The following is a 26,238-nucleotide window of genomic DNA, read 5'->3' on the forward strand; positions in this document are numbered from 1 at the left end:
CATTGAGCTTTCATCATTAGAACACAGAACTACCTCCTGCTGGAATTTTCCTTACTGCTCCTCTGATTTCCAGCCACACAGTTTAGGCAGCTCGGAGACAGTGGTGATCCCTTGAGCAACCAGGATTTTGTTGCCCTCAACCGGTTAAGAGCCGTATAGACTGAAACCTATCAACTTCAAAAACCGATCATTTCTCCCCTGGTTTATGAAGGCAAAAGACAGACAGAGAAGCTTGGGTTTTCCTTGTTCCTTAAATGACAAGCTCGGGTTCCCCGAGGAGTAGAAGCTCTCCTGCTTTGCTCGCTGACTCCCTGCCTGATGACAGGATCATGCCTAAGGATGAGAGGCTTCTTCCCACACCCCGTCATTACCCACCCAGCTTCTGTGATGGGAATCAGGGTCCTGGGGCGCAGACCTCCCGCCTGGCGCAGTCAATTTGCTGCTCATAAAGAGACCAGCTCCCCTCTTCTCATTTCTTTTTCCCTCTCTCTTCCTATTTGCAAAGCTAAAATTGTGAGTGTGTTGGGATCAAGATAACATGTCAACTCTAGATCCTAGGATAACGTAAAAGATAAATTAGAAATTACTTGCGGGCCACATAAATTATGTTGATCCAAAATTGCCAGAACAGTCCTTTTCAGATATGGGCTGGAGTCCTGATGTGGTAACTCAGCGTGGTGGTGGGAGTCTTGCTGCTGAAAGTGATAGCATCGTGTGAAGACGGCTCTCCAAAGCAGAGCTTCCAGGCCGTTCAGTCACTCCTCCATCAGCTTTCTTTTCCTGGATGGCACCTAACTTTTTCACTTTACCTCTTCAAGGAGGTTAGCCACAGCCAGTCTTTCACGAGCTATGATGTTGGCCATGCGGCAAAATAGATGGGGTAACTCTGACTTGAATGCAAAGCCAGTGTGAACTAACCTCTAGGCATTTCCTTTCTGCGGTTTGTAAGATGATGTCTACTCACCGAGTGAGAAGAAATACGTCCTGTTTGCAAGGGGATGCAACTGGAGTTTACAGAACGTCCAGAGAGTAACCAGGAGAAAGTCACATGAACCTTTTAAAATTTTTGTTTCAAAATTCCCTCTACCCTCCCTATTGCTGGTTTACCTTTGAGACTAGGGCTCAAGGGAAAGTCAAACAGCACAATGAAAGGGATGTTCAAGAAAGCCCCAGAGACTTTAAACCAGAACTCTGATGATTCTTCAAAAGTAGGAGCAAACTCCGGTCCCACAATTCTCAAAAGACATCCGCAAATGAGCTGCCTGCGCGAGGGCGCTGCCGGGACACGGAGCAGCTGTGCCCTGCTGGGTGACGTCACGGTCAGCCCTGTGGGCTGGGTGTGCAGCGTCCATGAGCACCTCCTGGTCGCCCGGTCCCTCCCCAGCAGTGCGCACGTACAGATAGTTTATGTCCATTGTCTTGTTGCACTTTTGGTGCTATTTGTCTTCGAGTGAAATGAAGTCATAGATGGGAATACACAGAAAACATTCAAATTGTTATGGAAAGAGAAAGTTTTAATAGAATCAAAGGCAGATAAGAATGGAACTCCCAAATTCTGTTGGTGGGTGTTCTGCGCCGTCTTACTGTCTCCTGGTAGGCTGGACCGGTGACCTGATTCCTGTTGCGTTGATCTCTCTGTAGAGAACACTGTCCCTGTTCCTACTGGTTTGCCAGGCCAGGTGGCAGCTGGTCACAGCCTCCTATTCTTCACGGGCCCCCAGGAATCCACCAGAGCCTGATGGCAGCAGATGTCCTGGTGTGTCGGGCCAGGGGGAGGCGAATCCCAGCAGCTCCAGCACTGCTGGGGGCAACTCAGGAGATTCTGGGCCATTTCTCTGCATCTGCTTCTCAAAAAGCATCTGTCCCTTCAACAGCCTTTCTGACAGTTTGGGACGCCCAATCTCCATTTGCAGTGTGGGACCATTTAGGAAGCTAGAGAGCGAGAGAGGAAGGAGGGAGAAGGCCAGACACAGAGGGGTTTCGCCGTGAGCGGTCACTTTGATCTATCCTTTTCTAGAATCTCAGATTTCCTGGCACATCATTTCTGAGGGCTGTTCCTGGGCACATCTCTAAATTATCAATTCACATTAGGTACATAAAAGCTATGGATTTGGGGACAGACTGCATTCTGCAGGTGAGAGGTCTCCATTTTCCTTCTCTGAGAGGTTAGCTTGTATCAAAGTAATTAATCAAAAGAAATCATTCATCACACTAAAGAGTAATACCACAGGAGCAGGTGATTTCAATTCCCACTCTGCCCTTGGAGGGGGAGCCACTCTGAACAGCTAGGGAGTGGGGAGGGCAGGGCAGGCCGCATCTGATGCACGTGGTTTTGCAGCTCGCTGTTGGGTTGGGGGTTCAGGCCTGTGGGTGAGAGGGAAGGGTTTACATGTGCGGCCACAGGATCCGTGGGGTCAGTGCTAACACCGTACCTGTGTAGCTTTTGTTCACAGCCCCTTTAGGTATTCAAGATAGACCAGGATCCTGCATGGCAAATCCTAGGTAATAATTTCTGGTCCTTGAATTCCATTCACCTAGTTTCAATTTCACTACGAATGGATTGTGGTTCATAACTTAAAAGGAAGGATTTATGTGCACAGAACGATTTCAAAAGTGGACTCTCGATCTCTTATTCTGTAGTATCTTTCTGCCCTTCAGCTCACAGGGCTTTGTAGAGGATAAGAAACTAGACCTTGAAGGGTACTTTTTGACTTGTCCAGAGGGCTACCTTTCTCACTGATCAGCTTTAGAGAATTCCTGTTGTCAAACTGTCAAACTTTGGTCCAATCAGAAGCCGGAGGGAAAACCCTCCAGCAAGATTCTTTATACAGATCTGTGTAGAAAAACAAAAGGTCAAATATGAGACATATATTCCTTCCCAGCAGTACCCAGCCAAAGAAATGAGTGAGGAGGGAACTCTGTGGTGGAGAGATGCACCTGGAATTAGGTTCTGGGAACACAAAACTAGTCCTTTGATGTTTGCATTATCGAAATGCAATGGAATCTTCCTATTTTCTGGCTGGACCTCTATAGAGGGACCTTTCCTCCTTGGAGCTATCTGCAGATCAGGTAGGTTTCCCCAGGTGGGTGATAATAACTGAAGAGGTTTTATTTTCAGACATGATTAATGTGACATCAGCTAATTGGAATAATAGGCAATTTTAAAAATATGGTTTTATACGTGTAAGTTTTTTTTAAAAAATGTCTTTATTAAAATAACTGTCAAATGACTCAGCGCTTGCTGGTTAGTTAAAGCCGTTCAGGTACAAGTCCTTATGCTGTGCGCCGGTGGTGCCTGTGTTTTCTTTGAGTCTCGCATGGCTGACGGTTGGCTCACTCCTGAGAGAGAGCAGGTACCACTTTTAACACAGTTTCTTTTTATTTATTAGTACTTCTTTCATCCAAGAAACCAAAAAAGACGAACGGTGCATTGTTTTAGGCTGGGCTTCCTAGGAAACCACCCCTGGGATAGAGCTTTGTGTGCATGAGTATGCCTGCGGAGGGCTCCGGGCATCCACACCTGTGCAGGATGGAGGAGGACAGAGGGGGGACGGCGACACGGCCACCAAACAGGCTGCAGCTGGGCCCCCGGGAGCTCTGGGGTGGGAACGGTCCTGCAGAGTTTGTTCTGGCTTGAGGCAACCACAGTGCCAGCCACGGGATGTGCGTTGCCCCTGGGGAGGGGCCGTGAACTTGGATAAGGCAGAGCAATTCCCAGAGAGGGACTCAGCTGAGATCCCAGAAGCTAACACTTTCAACAGCTGGAGAGCGAGGCTGGAGTTGTGCAGGGGGAGGTCTGGGTGGCCCGTGATGGCAGCCAACACACGCTCCTGTGTGACTTAGCTCTTAATTGTCTGCAAAGCCTGGTGCATCTCCTTCCCAAGGGACTCTTCATTTCCCATCAGTATATTTGCTTACTCTTGGGGTTAAAGTTCCTCTGTGCAGTGTGTGTGTGTGTGTGTGTGTGTGTGCGTGTGTGTGTGTGTATATACACATCCACTATCATATATCCGTGTCTATTGCTATATCACATGATCTATGGCTGTATCTACCCAGGTGTGCTATGCTGGTGGGCTCAGATGTTATGGGCCTTTCTGGGTGTGCAGAGGCAAACAAAGGTTAGAGGGGGGAGGTGCTTTTGAAATGAGTTTTTTAAAAATGTATATGATGTAAAATCTTCTGCCAGGCCTGGGTGTGGCTTTAAGGACCACAGCGTGCCGAGCGTTTGTAGCCACAGGATGACCAGGTGAGCGTTTCCCCCCTGAGAGCAGTCTGTGATCCCCCTGCGGAGCCCGGGCAGGGGCGTGGGCTCTTAGCCCAGGGAAACACACACCTCCCGGAGGACTCTCGGCTCTGCGACCTTGGCTGCGGAGAGCTGGTGAGTGCTCGAGGGCTCAGGGGCTGCTCTGTGGAGGTCTGCAGACAGTCCCGGAGGTGGCGCGGTCCTGCTCCTGAGCGACACATTTCCAAATATCACTCACAGACACAGGGCCTTCGGCTTGCACAGTGCTTGCTGTCAAAGCCCGAGACGCTGGAACGCTTGCTGTCTGATTTTACCGAGAAGGAGGCTCCACGAGGTGCCTGCCCGTGGCCTGCGCGGCTCATGACTGAGGTGCGCGGCCCGCTGGTCTGTTCAGCGCGGCCCCTGTTCATTCTGTTGTTCTGCTGTAACTGTGAGCACCGCCCCTTTCCATCCACATGAAGTTCTTGGTTCAGATGATGTGTGATCTGGCTTTTGAGTCAAAGCCTCTTGACACCAACTCTCACAGACTTCCTCTAAAGCCTTGCAAATGGCCTTGGGAGGTTAGAGCTTGTCCGGTGCACGTGGCCTAAACAATCTGGAACAGTCCCTTCCACAAGAGCAGTGTCCTTGGCTCTGCCCACGTCATCTACCTTCCTCCTCAAGACAGACCAGGAGCAACCGGCATCGACCACATTTTCCACTAAGGGTTTTTTTCTCAAACATACAGGATTACAAAAATCAAAACCAAAAGAAACACTGGTGTAAGGCAGAGAGCTGTCAATTTTTATTAGGTTAATGAGGCACTTTTGCATTTTTTTTTTAGACTCTGGCCATTTGGACACGTGCTGATTTTTATAACTGAGCTATACCATCTGGTGAGTAGATTAGCAGTTACTCTGCCCAATGAGATGCTTGGTGTTTTCCCAGGAAATGGCACCGTGAATAGAGCTGCCAGTAAGAAGAACCCATATTGCTCTTCTGGTACGAGGCTGTTGGCACTCTCTTGGTGGCGGCTTTGGGTGTGAGGTTGGCATTTGGAGAGTGTCTGAATAGTGAGACATGCACCAGCATCAGCTGCTTCATGGCAGGAGAGAGCATAGCACTAAAAGCCATAGAAAAACATCTCAAAAATTCCCCTCCCTCAAATAGTCTCAAGTGTTATCAAGCCTTTTTTGGTCATAAGAGCCATGATGGGGTATGACTGCAAAAAATATTTTATAATATTAGTTTAATATGACTCATACTTCAAAGCAACTAATTGACTGGGTCAACATGCAGAAATCTATTCAGAGCAGGAATTAGGACCCCCTCTCTTAGACATCGCCCAGAAGAGATGAGGCTTATCTTAGCAGTGAGCATAGATTTCTGTTTTTATTCAAAATGGCATCTCCTCCTTCCAACTTCTTCGCTAATGGTATAAACAAAGAAACTTTTTGGTTGGAATTTAGTTTAGAATAATTTGAGTAGTCTTAAAGAGACTAATTTTCCAAAAAAAAAAAAATTCTTATCATGCTTTTCAATAGTTTCGCCATCACGTGGTTGAAGGAGGAAAGAGAGATCTTTTTTTTTCATAAGTGATTTTTTAACCTACTGGGGTGAGAGAGGGAGAGAGAGGAGGAGAAAGAGAGACAGAGAGGGAGACACTAGGGTCTCTTTTATGTGTGTGTGAAAAAAAGAAGTTTCTCATGAACATTCACTTTTTGTTAAAATATACCAGCTAAATTAGATAATTAGAAAGCTCCCAATTTAAAAACTAACAAATACACCAAAAGTAAAAGCCAAAAGCCAGCTAGTAACCCTCTCGCCTGAGGTTAGAAATGAACAGAAAATGCCACTTACTCTTTAATAAAAACAATGGATGTCATTTTGGTTTCCAAGTAGCATTTTCCTGTACAGAAGATAGAATTCTCAGTTAAATAAATGACTCACTTGAGAATTAAAAGCACTGGAAAGGGCCCAAAGAAAAGAAAGAAAGGGAAAAGAAGAGAACAGAAAAAAAAAAAAAAAAAAAGAAAGAAAAGAAAAGAAGAGAAAGGAGGAATCAACTAACTGTTGCTATTCTTCTTCTGAATTATTGATACTTACCTGGCAGCTTCGGGAGAAGAGTGAAGTCTCAGGTTAAGCTTGCTGTAGATACAGAAAAGTGTCTCTGGGTCACGTCTCATCAGAATTAATTAGGCCTGTGACCACCTAAAATAGTTCAGTCACCACCATCCCCTAATCCCAGTTTTACCAATTTTCTGCTTCAGTGGTTCACTCATGACCTTTTTTCCTTCTCTTACTCCCCTCGTTGTCCTTCCAAGCACCCCAAAAATGTAGGTGCTCACCATTCTGATGTGACCCTTTGGGCACATTCAGTATGAAGATGCAATTTTGAAGAGACCATTTTGATAGAGCTTAAAAAAATGCAGAACCTCCAGCTCTTTAACAAATTACTAGATAATGTGTGAAACAGACGTTATTACCTTATTCACGTACTTGACTTATTCTACACCCAGCTGGTCCTCTGGTCGCAGCCCGAGCCTTTGGGAAAGAGAGGAATGGGGTGAGTGTGGGCAGAAGGCACCTTAGTTGGTATCAAAGATTTCTCTTTACACTTTCACTCACCTGTTTTGACGTGACTGCTTCAAATTATTGCTCCCCAAGCGCCTGGCTTTGGAACAAGTCATCTTAGAGGAAAAAAGAATAATACGTCCAAGAAATTATGATGTAGAGAATTCCGAACTGGTTGTTAGCAGTTGCCCCAATTTTGGTTTCTCTTTTAGCATCCTTCTTTTATATTATTTTGAAGATAAGCCTTTATCCCATTCGGGATGCTATGAAGTTCATAGCAAGGACTGCTGGAGTTAGAAATTTCCTTGGGATAGAAAATAATAATCTGGATAAAATTTCCTATTATTTTCTTCTTCAGCCCGGTCATGATATATAAGGAGGAAAATGTAATATTGTAATGAAATAAACAGAAGGAAAAAATGCAAGTCTGATTATTAAAGTCGTATTTGGATGTTCACCCAAAGATTTTGAGACTCTCTCTTTATTACCGATGACAGTAATGTCGATGGCATATGTACATACTGTCTGAAACCTACTTGTTTGTAAGATCTGCTCGAAGCCCCCTTTCCATGTCTCGTGGAAATCCACTCTTGGGGAAGGGGTGGGAGGATGGTTCTCACACCTCACCGGCACTCGGACTGCAGGTTCCTACATCTGCTAAATTTGGGGAGGTGTTTGATTATCTTGTCACGTCATGCAAGATGTCACTCTTTCCCACTGCACTGACCAATGTGGAACTCAGCTCCTTCCCATGATAGCCACAAAAATTATGCACATAAATCCTTATGTGTATAGATTTAATGTTCCTGGACTTAAAAGTCTTTAAATTATTTGTATTTGGGATTAAAACTGAGAAAATTCAAATTGTGAAATCTTTAAAATATACAGGCAGAAATAGCTAATAATATAATGACAGCCAATGTACCCACCACCCAGACTTATGAATCTTAACCTTATGCCATACTTTTTTGGATACATCTTTTCAGAGCAACAAAACATTATAGATATAGTTAAGGTTCCAGTGCAACCCTCCCTGATCTTGGTCCTTTTTTCCTCCAGTACATCACTGATCCCATAAACTGTTTATTATTCTCATGCCTGGTTTTATGCTTTTACTTATATATGTAGCAATAATGAGTATAAATGATGGTATTTCATGTTTTTAGCTTCACATAATTGATATCAAACTGTATGTAACATTCTTTAGCTTGCTTTTTTTTCATCCAATATTGAGGTGCCTAGCTCTGGTTCATTCCTTAGTAGCTGTAGAGTATCCCACTGTAAGAATATTCCAAGAATTACCCATTTCCTGCTAACGAACATTTATGTTGTTTTCAGCCTTACCTGTCACACACGGTTCTGCATGAACATTCTTTCTATTTTTCCTTGAACACATGTGTGAGAGTCTCCTTAGGGGGTGAACCTAAAAGCCACCCTGAACTTTTAGCCGCACCAGATGCTTCACCTGTCCCAGAGCCCCTAGGCTCATGTTCCTTGCTGATTCCAATATTTCTTCCTTTTTAATTCCGCTCCCTCACTCCTTTTTGTATAAAATATCCTCTGTCACTTAAAATTATCTGCATTCTGTTTTTGGGCCGTTCAGCTCTTTTTAGCTCTTGCACTTAAACTCAGCTCCTGGTTCATCTTTGCATATGCAGGCCCATTACGGCATTCTGCGAGACAAAGCCAACCAGATAACCCCCTGTCTTAATAGGACCCAGCCTCCTTAGAAGGTGATTGTGATTGTAAAAGGAATTGATTTCTCCATGGCTTTGGGGAAAGGATTCTCAGAGAATGATGATTTGATATACCTCTTTGTCTAGGGAATCATCATGTGCTTGTGAGGTTTTGTCTTGAAGAATAAAATAAACGGTATTCGTTCCTTCAACAATCACTTTAATAAATGTTTACCTGGCACTGTACTAGGTGCTGGAATGGTCACAAAGATGAATAGAATCTAAGGAACAATCAATCTAGTCAGGGAAATAAACCCTTAAACAAATACTTAAAATACTTAAAAGAACTTTCCTCCAAGAATGGAGCAGAGTGCTGTGGAAATATTGAGAAAAGAAGTTTAATTTTATTGAGAAAGCTTCAGAAAAGAGACAGCAGCAGGAAGAATAATTGCTATACCAGCAAGAGCCTGGGAGTCTAGTGTGGTTGGGATTGGCAAGGAATTTGGTGGCCAGATTTTAGAATTTTGGAAGGAAAATTGAGAAGCAGTAACAAGGAAGGTAGATCGGTGCCAGATTTTGCGTGGTTGTATGCCCCAGGCTCAGCTGTTTGAATTTTAATCTATAATCAATGGGGACCCACAAGAGTTTAAAAAATGAAGGCGCTATAGTATTAAATCTGGGTTATAAAAAAGAAACTAGCAGTTGTCTGTAAACTTGGAGACCACTTAGGTCATTGTGGTGGTGTTCCAGGGCAGAAAGTAGGGGGACTGAACTGAGGTAGATGGGAAGAATGGCAGGAAAGTCATTCAGGAAATTTGAGAACACATCAGGACTTACCACTGTCAAATGTAAATAGATGGTCCTATATTTGTGAGCGATGAAAGGAAGAAAAAGTTAAAAATCAAAAGAATCTTAGCTAGGGAGGCTAAGTAGGTCAAGAGGCCATTCTCCAAGAAAAGGACCTTGGGAAGAGAGACAAGTCTTTGTTGGAAGGACATGAATTTGGTTTAGGTAACTTTTAATGTCAAGTGCTCATAAGAAACCAGATGGAGTTGTCTGTCTGTGGTCAGTGGAACTATGGTCTAGCATTTAGGAGAAGTAAGAACGAAGGGAGAGATTTGGGGGAGGGTTTCAATACTGCCAAAAGCAGCAGAGAAATCAGGGAAGATGAACGAGGAATATAAGGCATCTGTAGTCGGCAACCAGGGGACCCTTCTGGATATTGTTCAAGAGCAAAGTCAGTAGCAGGGCAGCAGAAAAGGCTTCAGTTGAATAGATGGAGGTTGCTGTGTTGGACACTGATACTGTTCTCGCGATTATCTGTTCTCCCAGTCTTCCTCACGAACAGGACTCTGGTTTTATTTAAGGGGCAATGAACATCCAGGGACAACCCCGTGACGTTGTTCTGGTCAGTGGGATGTAAGTGGAAATCGGCTGGGGATTTCTGGGGAAGGTTTGGTGTCCTGCTAGGCATTGCTCCTTCTCTTCTTTGCTCTTCCTCCTTCTTCCTTCCTAGAACACTAAATGAGGCAACAAGGATGGGGATGGACGCCTCCACGTTCAGCATGATAGGGAAGATGGCATTGCTGAGTGCCGTACAGCCCTGGCCTCTCTGCCCTGAGAGTTCTTGTTGTGTAAGACCAAGAGCTTGAATTAGATGATTTACAGATATATGAGCTGAGTGTGTTTTTATTATCAGAAGCTGATTCCTCAAGTCAGTATTAACCCCAGGAATTGGCAACAGAGAATCTCAGAGTCTTCAAAGTTGATGGCAAGATTGACTGGCCCTCCCCTTACAGGTTACTCTGTGGATGCCTGCGTGGAAATCTCTTGTGATAGCCAAAGAAATGCAGACACTAGGGCATCACTCTAGACTAACTACATCAACTTATCTGAGAATGGAGCCTGGGAATCTACTTCTAATACACTAAGGCTTGAGAAATACAGCTTTAATTTATGATTCCTCTATACCATTTTCAGATTCGTGCATGCAGGCACATAATCCACAACTATGGGCAGCTAGTGAAAGTGACTTTGTGTCTATTACATCATGTCTATTACATCCGATGGGTTAAAAAAATAATTAAAGGGTTATTTTAAAACCTAGTGGTGGAGAAAGTCAGGTTTGGATGCTGACATGCTCTAGCTTGATCCTATAAAGCATCAATCCTTGGTGCCTTTAAAATCTCCAAAGGAATGGCAGAGCTTGAGGCTACCGAATAACCAAGAGGGAAATAAGCAAAGGAGTGAATCTTCTCATCTCCCTGGCCACTGAGCACACAGGCACACGTGATACTGTTGGGAAAACAGTCGGAAATATACCCATCGAGCTGAGGGAGGTGGGGGGAGGGAAACTGGAGTTGGAAGACAAGTTGGTTAGTTTACACAAGATACGTTTTGAGAAATCAGTCAAGTTTTCACACCACTATATAGTTCTTGTTGTGAGTCACTAGAGATTATTACATATTTCCACCCGCCATTTTAATCCTTAAGTGACAGCAGATAATTTTAAAAATTCTTGTCTTAAGCCAGGAATATAAGGTAACATCTAGCAAGTAGTGTACGTCAACTCTGCACAACACCAATAAGTGGGTAAAGTTTTGCAGTTGCTTATTTGCAGCTTCTCTCTTTGAATATGTACTCTAAGAGTTCTTTTTTCAGTATGGTGTGTTGTCTGAGTGAAAATATTCTCCAAAGTAATGACATCAAGATAAAACCAAGATAAAGCGCTGGCATTATTGTGTTTGGCAGCATACACAATATTTACAGTGAAATTGAAAAGGTCAAAACTAACCTCATGGAAAAATGCAAACACTCAAAGGTTGTAAGAAATGATACGCAGGTTAAACTTGTAAAGCAATTCTGACGTCACTTTGTAAAAATGTAAATTCCCTCATAGCGGACTCATCAAATTCACTCTAGTCCACAAGCTTGTTGGGTGGCAGGAATAATGATGATTTAAGTCTGAAACAGGAGTAAACTCCTTTACAGCTACAAAAATGGGAAGAAAAACCTTTAGCCAAAATGCTAAAAATAGACTCATTTTGGTGAAATGAAGCTGTTTGAATAAATGAAACTCATCGTTTTTATCGAAACCATGTGCAGTGTGGAGTGGGAAGTCGTGTAGAAAGGTCCTGAGAGACTTCTGTTTGCTTTACATCAGTAAGGAGAGGGGAGAGAGAACGCGGAGTTTCTTTCCGTCTATCTGAGACTTAGCATAAGTGATCAGCAAAGTGACGATGGAGGCCAACCTGTGCTGGCTGCTGGCAACCTGGCTCCCCCCGTGGTCCCTGTGAACGTTCTGAAAATGCAAGACCAGAAGTCATTCAAGAAACTGGTAAGTTAAGTAGAGTAGCAGAATCTTTGCCCTGTAAGAAAAGGAAGAATAGAGAGAGAGAATGAGAGAGAGATAGAGAGAGAGAGAGGGGGAGAGAGAGAGAGAGAGAGAGAAACCCCATCTAACACTTCTGCTGTGCTGGTCTGCTGAAACCACATCTTGAAACCAGGTGTTAAAAATGACCCAACTCAACAGCGAGAATGGCTTTGTAGATAAGTGTATTTTGTAATACTACCCGGAAACTGCAGTCACATTTAGATAGACCATTCTTCCTTTCTTCTTGTATGAAACTCTTGCCAAGACCAGATTTAGGTTTCGGTGGGTCTACCTTGATAAAAAAACAAAAACAAAACGAAATACAGAATACTCCACAGAACTGGTTACAATTTACGGAGAGGTGAATTCTAAGGGGTTTCCTCAGGCTTTGGAAACTGGATAAAACTAGGTCAAAGATAAATCTAGCCATGATTGTTGGTGCGAGCTGCTTTCATAAGGTACAACTTGTACATGTTTGAACATCATACCAATAATGTTGTTTCTGGAAGGACTTTATCCACGGACCACGCGCCATGGGGATGGCATCGTTTCCTTCACAGTCCTCTTTGGTTCTTGTGCCACCATTATGGAGTTCTCCACAACTCACTGGCCTCTCACCTAGTCTGTTGCCTTCATCAGATTTAATCTTTGAATTAGTTTATTCCTCACCTCCCACACTCAGCTTACTCATCTGATGGGAGAGAATGAAATCTATGAAACTACGCAGATAAGTTTGCCAAATGTTCTCCTGCAAAACATGCCTTAAGTGATCCATTCCCCCTGCCCTCACCCTGGACTTTCTTGGATTCTATTAGAAATAATATTAATTTTTTTGGACTACAAGGTTGATGCTGTATTTTCTGAACTTAATCAGCAGCAGGTGTGCTTGGACTCCAGCTAGGGCGCTGCCCCTTCCAGGTAAGGTCTGAGGAACCATTGGACCAAGCGGAGAGGGTGCATTTCTGCATAGTTCAGTATTTGGCCTAGTTTCTGGGTGGGCAGGTCCCTACAGCAGCAGCTCTTGCCCTAGAAAGTGGCCACAGTACCCATAAGTCTAGGGCTATTTTAGGACTTAGAAGACTCTGTAACTTAGGGCCATAGATTAATTTTTAAGTGGATTCTGCACTCAGATTTCCCTTTGCCCATTGCCTGGGCATAAGCTCCACCAGGAATGAACGCTCCAAGCAGGGAGCCCAGCTCAGTGGGTTCCATGGGGCTCAGTGAAACACACATCTTGCCTTCTGTTCTCAAGAGTCACTTCATTTCTCTATGTAAGTGCTGAATTAGTATTATTTCGCCCATCTGCGGGGTGTGTGTCGAGGATTAGGGACAGGGCTCGTGGATGACCATGGAGGAATGGCACACTCTTAGAGCTGAGCGGTAGGATACATTTGTCTATGCCTTGGAGTTTGACTGGATTTGATTCTAATTCAAATGTCAGGCATCAGACTACATCAATAGCAAAGACTTCCAAAAGAAGTTATTTGGAGGTTAAACATTGACAAACACCTGCTTTAAATGTCCATCCTGAAAGCGTAGCTCCTAGGCCAATTCCTTCCCCACCTCCGACACACACCCACACCCACACACGAGGTTTAACGGAAAGTGCCAACAGTGGAAGGGTTAAGAGATGACAATGTCCTCTTGCATCTGCTCTGCCTGTTGCAACTAGAAAAGGTTGAGATTAATCTTCGTAAAAGCAGTCACATTGGAAAGACTAATGTGACTCTCACCATAACACTGGGCCCTTTATAGCCTGATGTCTAACTACATTGGAATGTTATTCTTTCCATTGCCTTTGTGACTGTACTTGGATTTGAAACTACTGGGTCTTGTTCCAGTACAAAACTTAATCTGCCCTTTCTTTTACGGACTTCAAAACATCCAAATCTGTCTTATTCTACAGGTTTCCACTGAATCAAAATGCGAGGTGCATGTTTTACCAAGTGCCTTTGTCCCCTTTCAGAGTTCTAGTGAGGAACCCCGGTTCACAGGATAAAGATGAATGGCCAGCACTGAACTTTCCTCAGTGTCCCACCGTAGGGCCCTTGCCCAGCCTGTGGCTGATAGGGCATGTGCCAGTCTGAGGAAACAAAACATTAGTTTTGGAAATCTGATGGTGCTAAGCCTTTGATCGCCAATTTCTAACTGTCTTGAAAACCTTTTTTGCCTTCCAACAGTTGCACACTGTGGTTTTTTGTCTGTGCGAGGTGACTTCACAGCACCAGCACTCTCTATGCGGGGAATGCATTCATCTAGCACCCAAACCACCTACCGACTTCCGGCACCTCTTATCAGCTAAGCCATCGGCCACGAGCTGACATTTCAGCATTCAGAAGCTCCCCACTCCCACCTTAAAAAAAAAAAAGTGACAGGAGGAGAAAAAGGTTCATTTGGCAATAGTTTGCTCTTGCTTTTTGGCCTGGAGAAAGACATTCAAAGTGGTAAAAGATTGTTTAGTAACAGCTGGCGAGCACCAGGGTGTGAGGCTGATTTTCAGATATGACAGGCACTTACAGGAATGCTGCCAGATACAGCTGTTTAAAAGCTTTAATAAACAGCAAGTCAATACTAATCTTTGCCAAATTAATCTTTTCCCTGACAGCCCATCAGAGCAATTATGCTTAGGCTTATTGTAAACACACAATTGTCAAACAGGGACGCTGCAGCCTTTAAAATACTGTAGTTTGGTTTAGTCTCTCTTTAGAATGATTTTTTTTTTCTTTCTGTATGTAGAATTATGTCTTTCCATTTCATTTCCAGTCACTATTTATTTTTTTTTCTGGCCTCATGTCAGTGTGAATGAAATTTCACTTTCAAATGTCTTTGCTAGCAAGCTGTTAATAAAATGTGAAATGACGACAGTTGAGGACGCGTGCTGGTGGGTTCGGATAATGAGGCACAAGTCTGACCAGTGCTGACATATGACACGTCACTGTCCTCAGGGGTCTCCAGGTCCAGAGCAAGCACTTCGTCTTCACCTCCTACCTCCTACAATGTAATCTGGTTCTGGATACAAAGGACAAGATGCTGGCTGCGTAAGAAAAGAGAAAACAGTCTCATGTCGCTGTAGACACACGTGTTGCAGAGCGTGTCTATCTTGCGTTAGAAGTGACCCCTCCCTCCCGCAGCTCCCAGCCTCCCTCCTTCGGGACTGTGATGTCAGGCGGCTCCCACGCTCTTTGCACAAGCAATAGTCTTGTGTGAAGATTTGGAAACTTGTCTGTGAGGGAACGCTCTTCCGTGCTGGGACCTGGTCCAAAACAGACCTAGGGAAATCTCCTTTGAGCATCTTTAAAAAAAGGACGGTTACCAGGGGGGAAATCGGGGGCGGGGGGGATAAACTGGGAAATTAGTGCTGACATAGACACACTGCTATCTATAAAATAGATAACTAATAAGGACCTACTATATAGCACAGGGAACTCTACTCAATACTCTGTAATGACCTATATGGGAAAAGAATCTAAAAAAGAGTGGATACAGTATGTGTATAACTGATTCACTTTGCTGTACAGTGGAAACTAACACAACATTGTAAATCAACTATACTCCAATAAAAAATTTTTAAAAAAGTTAAAAAAAGGAACACTTCTTCTCATCCTGGTGTAATTTAAATAGAGTCCAGGATATAGGGTCTTTTATTTGTTACAACAAGTCTTACTTGCACTTGGTAATTAGAAAAACAACCCAACATCCTGTTCATCAATGTTTTAATTTAGCATTCTATAAACTTGGCTCCTGAAATTTCTCTCCTGCGCTCAACACTCCTACTTGTCTGACACCTTTTTTTCTCCTTGGCTTCTCATTTTCTCGATGTGACTAGTGTATATTCCATCTTTTATTTTGTTTGTAACTAGAAACTCTTGTTTGATTATGTAGACCCAAAGAATACAGCATAACTCATTCTAAAATTCCTTCTTTCAATCTTTTTGTAACCTTAGGTTGCAAAAAAAATTCTAATGAAAAATTTCCATTCTTCTTCACCTCCCAGTTCTTGTCTGTAATATTTAATTCCCTCCTATATTTAAAGAGCTTTTAAATGATCAAGGAAACACCATAGAACTGCTATGTGATGAGGATAATTTGTGATGTGCCACTGACTTTTCTACCTAACATTGCATTTATTGTGCACCTACTATGTGCTATGACATTCCAAGTTGCTTTGGAGGTAAAGAAATTATTCTATCTTAGGGAAACAGATTTGTACTGTTGGGTGACTCACATGGATTCATCCATTAGGTGACTCAGGGTAATAAATGTTTGGGGATTAAACTTATGATGTGAATTCTGTACCTTGCCTTGCCATTATTTCAATGTTCAGCCATCAGCAAAACAGGTGAATTTCTCTGTGTTTCTGTAGTTACCTTAAAATGAGAGTTACGAATGGAATAAGAAAATGCATATCAAATCCCCTTTCAACAAATAAGCATTAAGAGAACATCTGTGTGTAACAAAAACTTTCATGTTCCAGCAGATAATCTATTCATTACAAATTTCCACATAAATTTTTTTAATATAACAAAGAAATAGGACGTTTATTGGGGTTTCCTGGAACCTGGTAATTTGAAATATTCTTTGTTTAGTTGAACGTAGCTGTCTGGGACTGACTGGAAGTGGGGCATCTTGTAAACAAACACAACATTACTTCTTTGAGTCTTTTCTCCTCGGACTTTGTAAAGAACTTCTAACTAACTCCATCTGAAATCATATTGACGTTGCATCCAAAATCCCATTGTCTCTAGTTCTCAACCACATTGGGTGGAACCGTATGAAATTGCCATTTTTGTAGGTAAAGGGGTTGTATATAGGCAATTTCATATGGCTAAATCTGATTACCTTCCAAACACGTGTGGCAACTCTTTTGCAAAAGGCAAAAGGTCCACAGGAAAGGTAAATGGATTGTAGATGCGCCTATTTTAAATTTTGAATTCATAAATTTAAAAAATTTCTTAGCAATGAATCTGAGTCAGGACACACAGTTCTTTGTTGTCATGACCGTTGATGGACCACTGATGCCTCAGTCAGAAGGGACTCCTTTCCTTTAAGGCAACAAGGTAAAAACAATCACAGAGACCAGCTTTCATCCTTAGCTCTGTTCGATAATTTGACTAGCTGAAAGTCATTATTTGACTGTTTTTCCATTGTCAACTCATTCACATTAGAATGGGAACTGGGATTTTAGATTATTCTTTCTTGTGGATGTTAGACAACTCAACCTCTCCTAGCCGCTGTCACACCTTTTTGTCTTTTTTCTTTTCTAATGAGTTATAATTTTGACTTTGGTGTGTTGGAAAAGATATTCTATGATCAGCATTATTGTTGAGTCTCTCAGAATGCTTTTACTGGAGGTCCCGGGATCCTGCGGAAGGCTACATAGCAGGGAACTCGGTGGACACCATCACTGTTCCCTACGGTTACAAGCTAGTAGCTGCTGGGCTCAGGCTGGATTCTGGCTTCCTTAAAAGTAGAGGATTTCTCAGGCAACACCTGACAGAGGGTGTTCTCAGTGTTTCAGGAAGGAACGCCTGTGGCTGGGGCAGCTGTTCATCCTTTCTGTGCCCAATCGCTTCTGCCATGAAATTTATTTGGGATCCCTCATCTGGCTGGGTCTGTCTTTCAGAGACTGATGGATATCCAAATAGAATATGGTCATGCATGGTCAGAGTTTTTATTTATGATGTTTTCTTTATTTATTTTTTACTGTTTTTGGTATCGAGTTTCAATAGTCTCTCTACCCTGGTTGCACACCTGCTCTAGAAAAACTGTGAACAACATTGTACTTTCCTGTACAGCCCACCTGTCAAAGTCAAAGCTGGTTGTTCTCACCCCGGTAATTACCTTCTCAGTTTAGACTTAACACAAGGGCAAATGTTACTTTATCATAATATAATAAATAAAAGACATAAGGTAATTAGTAGTGCTGGTATATTTCTAAAATACTAAACAAACAATAAACTGTGAACTTAATCACATGAGTTCTTATACAGTTTCAAGACAGGAAAATTAGAGCTCTCAGCTACAATCATTTTAATAATCACATTGGATCTGCATTATTTATTTGTTATTACATGCTCAGCTGATTCAAGTTTGTACAATGCCTAAAATCATTCCAAAGCAAGCATACCTTTTGTCTTTTTAATTCTGACTGGATTACACAATGCATATATTTGTATTTAGTTAAATTGCTAAGTTTATTTCACACATTCCACGAAAAAGACATCAGCCATTCTCTTGATTTCCAACCAGACTAGCTTTCTTGATAGAACCCTCTGTAAGGGTGTAATTTGCTCTTTTTGATATAAAAACTATGCAAACCTTCAGCCAGATTCTCAGTGCTTTTTGTTCTTTAGCAAATCTCTAGTACCCTCAGAATTCTCTTGGAAGACCCAGGAATTCTGGAAAGACAGTAGCTTGTAGAGGCACAAATGACAGCAAGAACCTCAATTTCTATCAACGGTTTTCAAATTGGGACTGCTTCCCCTTTCCTTTTTCCTGTCTGGTTACTCACCTTTCATTTTTAGATATATTCTTGACAGTATGCTTCCCCTTTCCTTCCTCCCGCCCCTGGTTTAATTCCTAAATGTTTTCTGGGTTTTGTGAAAAGCATGCAGCTTGCAGAATTTGATTGATTTGACTTTAATTCTTTTTTTGCGGGGAGGGGAGGGAGTTTACAGATTGACTAAAACCAGCTGAGAACCAAGAAGCCACCTTTTTCTTTCAGATAGGGACCCATCTGTTTAGTCTTGGAGCCTATGCGACTTTTAGGGCAATTCTCTGTTCTATTGTATGAAGAAAGTTCTTAAATATCATAGTTTTTTGTTTGCGTCAACCAAAGAAATATAGAAATAAGGGTTGGTTACTTTAGTTTGCTGCTAAAATGAAAAGTAGGTTTGGCTTTATTCACTGTAAAAACTAAATAGTATTCACACCAAGCGTGAATTTTTCTTTTTTTTTTTTGCCAGCAAAAGTTAAAACATCAAAGAAACCTCTTTCAAATACTAACAAATTTACTTACAAACACCTATATTTATTATTTCATAAATAGGCGCAACAGTTTCCATAAAAAAAGATTAAATACAGACACAGTATGAAGAAATAATGATACAGAGCCGTATGTAAAGGTTATAATTTAGCTGTTTCCAATCTGTTTCTGCATCTAATAAAATACCAGGTAAGCATTTGGCAGTTTTATACATAAAAGGACTTAAATGACATTTACTAACCATTACACAAAAAGTGATACAAAAAAGCAATTTTCCTGCAGTACAAAATAAACGTGTTTGCACTTCCCTTCACACTAGTTTCTTTTTGTCTGATCAATGAGACAAAGCCAATTTGTTTTTAAATGAAAATCGTTTGGGAATACGGTTTTTTTTCAAATATTTTGAAAATATAGAACTATTAGTCAGTTGTTTTAAAAATGAAGTAAAAATATGAATGTTTGCCAATTTAACCCCTATTGTGAAATCAATAAACTGGAATGAGCCAGTTTCAAATCACAATTTAGCTACAAAAACATTCACATTTTATACTCTAGGAGAGTGTGACATAGATGCTATTTACAAACTTGCTATGACTGCTACATCAAGCCATTTAAAAAGTCTTTAGTAGTTTCATATAAACACCCATTATGAAAACCAATGGAAAATCCAGGACTTTTATCCAAGACATCTATAGTTGCTAAGGCAGTTACTATAGCGCAGCACTTCACAGCAAAAAACCAACATAAAATCTGAATGGTCCAAATTTCCTTCAGGGAAGAAGAAAAACAATGTCCATAAAGGATTAAAAAAATAATAAAGAAGCATGACTATTTCTTCCAGAGTGGGTGACCCACAAGCTCAAATGGTCCTAAGTGCTTAGCAACTTGTATTTTTCTAATAAAATGGAGAACTGCCTTGACTATACAAAGCAATCCACGGTGAAAAGACTTCCCTGAATGCCTCAGTGGAAAGAAGAGGTGTTCGGATTTTCAGGTAAGGTACAGTGCTTTGTCCCTCTGCATGCCCCTGTGCGAAGAGAAAACAGACAAATGATGCCTCGTTAACAGGACAGCCTTGCTACAGGTGACCAAGGGGGACGTGTCCATCTGCTCTAGCTTGAAGGGTGGAGTTGGGCACTGGGAAAGTGCACAGTAAAAGCCAACAGGATCTAAAGGCATTTATTCTTGGAATGGTTGGAAGGATGCTTAAAAATTTCTGCTTTCATGAACATGCAACCGTTCTAGATTATCTTTTGGAAAGCAGGAAGAAATGACGGATCTTTCCAACAACCAAAGAGCAGGGCACAACATGCCTGCTATGAGAGCTGTCTGCCACCAGGTGGCGATGGCTGGCCACTTACCCGCTACTGCAGTAGTCATTCCACTCCACGGGCTGGGCGGGAGGATTTCTGCACCCAGAGCGCACATACTCCATGGCCTGGGTGACCACTTGTGCAGCTGTAGACGTAGGATTGATTATAGTCTGATAGTCGGGTGGAAGATTAAATCCCTGAAAGGGAAAGCCAGTCCACAAATAAGGATCAAAGTGCCTTTTTAAGAAGAAAAGCACCTAAATATTTATCCATTGTTTGCAAACACTCCTGCCTTCTTGCTAGTGTCCCTGAAAGGGCAAGCTTATCCCAAGGACGCAGAAAACTTAAAACAAAGATGGAAAGGAAGTGCCCACCACCCATCCTTTTTACCTTTCCTTCATTTAACCGTGTGTTAGAAAACCTTGAATTATACTCTTGAGCAGATAAATTGAATTTAGAAGCAATTTAAAATTTAGAAAAGCCAACTCAATCAAAACAAAGGGAAAAGGCCCTAAACCCCTCAGAGTTTATGTTTTCTATCAAACCTAAGGATACATTAATAGTTAATCCCCAGAATATGCAACAGAATCTTTTTTGAAGGATCCAGGCAGCAGGTGGCTGAGTGTTTTATTAGACTACACCTATTCACATATTGTTCTCAAAACCCTTTTTCTTCAGTCAATCACAAAGGGACCATCTGCTTCTTCTTTTATTTGTACTTCTTTCTCAGCTAAAAATTTCAACCAAAGCTTTTTAACAGTTGTTGGACTAATACAGGGAAGGAGATTCAAAACAACTTGCCAGTGGAAAACACAGAGAAGGAAAAGTATAAGACAGAGCAAATATTTTTTAATTGAAAAGTCTATTAACTGGCAAATAATAATCAGACTTCAGGAAGGTTCTTTTAATACGCTGGTATGGTGAAGTGTTGACTTTTAATCCTTGCAGAGCTATTAAAAATTCAAGGACAGAATCTCTGAAGTAGACAGCTATATCTGGTAAACAAAAAGCATTATACGCTAAGATTTATTTTTAGCTTATCTGGTGAATTCAAGAGCAGCGTAAGCAAGCTTTACTGGAAATGACCAAAAAAGCGACTTAATTAATCGTGTGTCTCTTTGTGCAGCAGCTTTCATACATGGTTTTTAACCACTGAAAAATCAAGGGATTTGAAAACAAATCATTCTCTATTTACTTGCAGGGAGCTTCTTTTGAAGGCATAATATTGTTGAGATTTTTACCTTTTTAAAAAAATTCAGCAGAATGATCAGAAAATTGATTTTCAACTGAGGCTATTTCCTTAGACTTTCATTCATTTGAGGGTACCTTGGGTAAAGACTCAAAGACATCTATTATCAAATGTCCTCAATTCTCAATATTGGCTTTAAGATATTAATTTATTTTCCATTCAAGTGATAAAGACTTCAAGCCAATGTCCATGCAAACTCCCACCAAAGCTGCTCATGAAAGACAAATCATTGAAAAGTGGAGTATTCAGCCAGCTGGGCTATTTGACCTCACACAGACTAGAAGGAATAGAATGTTTCCTAAACTAACAACTGGCTTGTGGGAGGTAAGTTTGTTTATGCAGACACCACCTGCAGCTCCAGCCATAAACATTTTCCAAAACAGGGGGGTGAGAAGTGAGAGGTATATAACTGGATATTTGGTTCTCCAGGCCTCTCCAGGCTGACAGCCTCTCTTTCTCCAGACCATCCTGTACCTCTGTGACACAAGGAGTTTCACTGGCTTTGGCAAACTGTATTCGTTTCATTATGGTCCCATAATGTCTTTATGGGGCTTACCGTCCAGCTTTCTGGACCTCTTTCCCGAGTGTCTCACGTGATGCTGCGTGATGCTAGGCAGACAGCAGGACAAGTCCCCAGAGAGGAGCCTCGCGCCGACTTTTATTTCAGCCCCGTCATCAGGGCTGCCCAGTGACCAGAGAGTGTTTGTGCTGCTTACTGGATATTCTCAGGGTCGAACCCACAGTAGTGGGTCAATAAATCATGTGTTCCAATAAATAAATTTTAACATTGACTATTTGATGCTAATCTTGGAAAGGCCTGGGGAATATAATTGTGTAAATACCGAGGCTTTCCTATCTTTTTAATGTAAAGTTCTCCACATTGGATTTTTGCACAATCAACAAAACGTAACCTAAAAGTAAGTAAGTCTCAAAAACAGAGTAGTTGAAAATATCTCGCGTTGAAGGTATGGAAACATATGAGAAGGCAAAAAATAAATAAAAATAAATCAACCTGCTTCCACCCAACGCCACACAGTCAAAAAACGGAAATGACCATTGTTTTTTTTCCTATTCAATGAACATGGTCCCTCAAACTTGGGAGAGAGAATATCAGGAGAACATTAATTTTTAAGTGATCAGTTTAAGATTAAATGGGTAACTTTAGTTTATGAAACCAAAATTATGCGTTATCTACAAAGCTCAAAGATTTAAAATTCAGCTAACTTCAATGCCTAAATTTAAGATCACTAGTATTAAAACAACCAAGGACCAAGAAAAATACAAGCAAAGCCTGAAGACCATTATTTTACTTGCTTTCAATTTAGAAAATGAAACATTCTTCTGAAGACTATATTAAGAGAGGCTGAGGTCAAACCCAGAACTATGGACGTTTTTATTATTGATGTAAATATGAAACAACAATGATGATATAAATTTTTGAAAAACTGTTTGCTTAGCAGTCTAATTAAACAAGGCTGAATATTTTGCATTTTAATGCTCAAGAGAAAAATCACCAACTGTTTTGTAGCATGCCTGGAATTTTAAATTTCATTTTCTGGTGCCAGATTGAAATAAAAATAGGAAACATGATAAAGATTAATTTGATGTCAGAAGGGACATTTGCTCTTTAATTAGATTTCTGTAGCCCTAGCAGTTTTGTTGTGCCACCACAGCAAGTCCTAAAAAAGCCTGCAGCAATACCAAACAGTGATCTTCATATCCACACTTTACTGGGAACTAATTTCATTTCCTGCCTGTCTGGAGAGGTATTTTCAACAGGCATCAATGTTTTTGTCTTCACAACTGATTTATTCATCAATCTCAATGTGATTTTTTTAAACCTTTAAATTATACCCACATCCTAAAGCAGCTGTTTATTACACAAGGAAATTGAAAATCTGTCTGTGTGATATCATACAAAGATTTTTTTCTTAAGGTTATAAAGGAAGTTGACAGATATTAATGATTTTTTTTTCTCTTAACCTCATTCAACAATATAGTGAACAAAAAAGGGAAGAAAATTGGACCAAAAAAACCCCAGGTCTATGGGCTTACTGTATAAAATATTATTCCAGGAAAAAAATAAAAACAAAAACCTATTACTCCTGCTGGACTATACAATCATTTTTGTAGGATACATTCATTTTCAAAAGGATAATAAAATAACTAAAGTAATACTGAAATATGAAACTTTACTTTAAAAATACAGTAGCCGTTAACTTTCTTTCTCCTTCTCTCTTTTCTTTGTTTGGTGTTTGAAAATGGGAACATGGCCCCCGTGCCCAGGAAGCAAACGTTGTCAGGATAAAGATGATGAACCAGACAGGTCGAATCCCATTCATTAGCTCTGCAACCACAGGCTGAAGACCCCCTTGGATGACATGAACCCTGGCCCCACAGACCGCTGTGACTGCAATAAGCTGAGGGGCGTGGAGTGGCGATGGACTCTCTGATCCAGACTCTAGGACTGTCACCTCGCTGGGGCTTCCAGCCCCCTTACCCTGCAGGATCCTCCTCCAGTGACCTACCCATGAATCTGACCTCACTGCCCATCACTCTCCCTTCCCCACCATGCTCCCCACTGGCCTCCTTTCCACCTCTGCACAAGCCACGCCCCTCCCAGTCAGGCCCTCCAGCCAGGAGCCCCTTCTCCTTGCTCCTGTTCTCTGCTGGTACCCACCCTTCCCACCTTCTGATTCTTGAAGGCTGCTTCCCCTTCTCATCCACCTGCTCGTGAGAGGGGCCTTCTTCATCCATCCCGGCAAGAGACCTGCCGTTCCTCCACACACCCTGCAGTTTGCCCCCGTTTTATTTTTTCCATGGGATCCTAGTAATTTATCTGTTTATCTTATTACTACCTGCCACCCGCCCCCCCCCCCAACCCCAACTCTGATGTGAGCTCCATGTGTGCACAACTCACTCAATTTCTAGAGCCTAGACAGTTCCTGGCACATGTTAAGGGGTTCAATTAATCTTTTTTGAATAAATGAAAAGATTTAAAACTTCCAAGGATTTGAGATTCTACAAACTAGCCTGTAATTTCTCCCAATATTTAAACTTTTACTACTAATTTTTTATTCACTCATTTGTTCATTTGTCCCTTCAACAATTATTTTATTGACTATCTACAATGATCAAGGCATCGTTAAAAGTGAGTTTAGTCACTGTGGTCTCTGCAGCTGTATTGCCTCTCCATTTTGGGTTCATGCCATTTTGTCTTCTATTATTAATGTAAATTGAAATCAGGTCCTACTGTCTCAATAAGAACACTTTCTGAGATACACTAATAGAACTGACTTAAAGATTGATGAGTAACTTGTCCAATGTAATCTGTTCTATTTTTTCCTATTCAGTTAAGATTCTATATGGAAAAACACATCTCTTGAGTTTCCACGTGTGGCCTTATATGCAATTCTGAAATGTTGGTCATAGCCAGCTCATCTAAGGTATGAGTATAAATGGAAAATGAACTGCCTCTGAGTGGATAAATTAGTAGACAGGTGTTCTCTCTGCACGGAGCTCTGGCCCTCAACTTGGGGAGGGGACCGTGACTTCTGTATTCTTTTCTCTGAGGACAAACACCCCTCACTACAGCACCGTGAGCAAAACACGGGCCCTCAGCTGGGTGGCGCACAAGGCAGGACGCAGCCCACACGACTGAAGGCCGAGCCCCTCAAGGTATCAGATCTTCACTCAAACAGTATTGGTTCATTAAAATGCAAGGACACCCAAAGAGTGTCCCTTTTATTGAGAGTAACGTCTGATGGAAAGAATGGCAATTGAACCCTTTGAATATCACTTGCTGGTCACAAACCCCACTGTAGACAAGGCAAGATGGTGGAGGTTGGCTTTTCCCCAGTGGGTCGACAGCCAGTCTGTTGACAGGTAAGTCAGTTGTCTGAGCTTTATCAATATCCTTGGCTTAGGGACCAAAGAAGACTTCAGTAAAGAGATGAATCCTTTGCTCTCCACAACCATTTAATCTCAGAACTAACTAGGATGTAAAGACCCTCCCAATTCTTAGAAGAAACTGTTAAGAATTTACAAGAATGATTAAGAGTGAGAGGCAGCAGGCCTAGCGTTTAAGAATCCAGGCTCTGGGCTTCCCTGGTGGTGCAGTGGTTGGGAATCCGCCTGCCAATGCAGGGGACACGGGTTCCAGCCCTGGTCCGGGAAGATCCCACATGCTGCGGAGCAACTAAGCCTGTGTGCCACAACTACTGAAGCCCGCGTGCCTAGAGCCAGAGCTCCGCAACAAGAGAAGCCACCGCAATGAGAAGCCCGCACACCGCAATGAAGAGTAGCTCCCGCTCGCCGCAACTAGAGAAAGCCTGCGCACAGCACCGAAGACCCAACACAGTCAAAAATAAATTAAAATAAAAAAAGAATCCAGGCTCTGATCGCTGAACAGAGTTGGGTTTGAATTCCAGCTCTGACCTTACGGGCACGTTACTCAACTCTGCTGAGCTTGAGTCGCCTCACCTGTGAAATGAAGGCAACGTCAGGACCTGCGCTGTAAATTTTCTGAAATTAAAGATGAGGTAAGGTAACGTATTAAGGTTTGTCACTGTCACCTCTTGGAAGTCCTGTCTATAATGACAATACTAAAAATGAATTTACTACATTTGACTGCTCTTTCTGCCTCCTCTCCACCCCACTGTGGCAAAGTCTAGGCTCAAATTCCACAGAGGGCTAGATATCGCTCCCACAGGAAGACTATGCTTGCATATTTAATTACAGCTCTGGGACAACAGAGTCATTGGATTATAAAAGTGAGAGATTAATTTGATATGTTTTATAGGCTTTACCTTGATCTATTTTTTTAAAACAAGTTTTTAGGATTTTT

The 26,238-nt window shown here is 41.8% G+C and overlaps 1 protein-coding gene and 1 long non-coding RNA gene across 4 annotated transcripts in view; one reads left to right on the forward strand and one right to left on the reverse strand.

Annotated features, from left to right (window-relative positions):
• The first annotated feature begins 3,574 nt into the window (after window positions 1–3,574).
• On the forward strand, window positions 3,575–25,865 carry LOC309646613. Its single transcript, XR_014255469.1, has 3 exons — window positions 3,575–11,809; window positions 21,557–21,716; window positions 23,679–25,865. It is a non-coding gene; the product is annotated as an uncharacterized lncRNA (long non-coding RNA).
• The window catches only part of TOX (thymocyte selection associated high mobility group box), a 297,713-nt gene continuing 289,333 nt past the window's right edge, over window positions 17,859–26,238 (reverse strand). For all 3 annotated transcript variants that reach the window (XM_082433016.1, XM_082433015.1, XM_082433017.1), the window contains 2 exons: window positions 20,192–20,340; window positions 17,859–19,857 (listed from right to left, as the gene is read on the reverse strand). In XM_082433016.1, coding sequence (XP_082289142.1) covers window positions 19,821–19,857; window positions 20,192–20,340 — 186 coding nt within the window. In that variant the 3' untranslated portion in view covers window positions 17,859–19,820. The remainder of the gene's footprint in view (window positions 19,858–20,191; window positions 20,341–26,238) is intronic.

This window comes from Balaenoptera physalus (genome assembly GCF_965194825.1).
Source record: "Balaenoptera physalus genome assembly, chromosome: 17".
Taxonomy (NCBI): domain Eukaryota; kingdom Metazoa; phylum Chordata; class Mammalia; order Artiodactyla; family Balaenopteridae; genus Balaenoptera; species Balaenoptera physalus.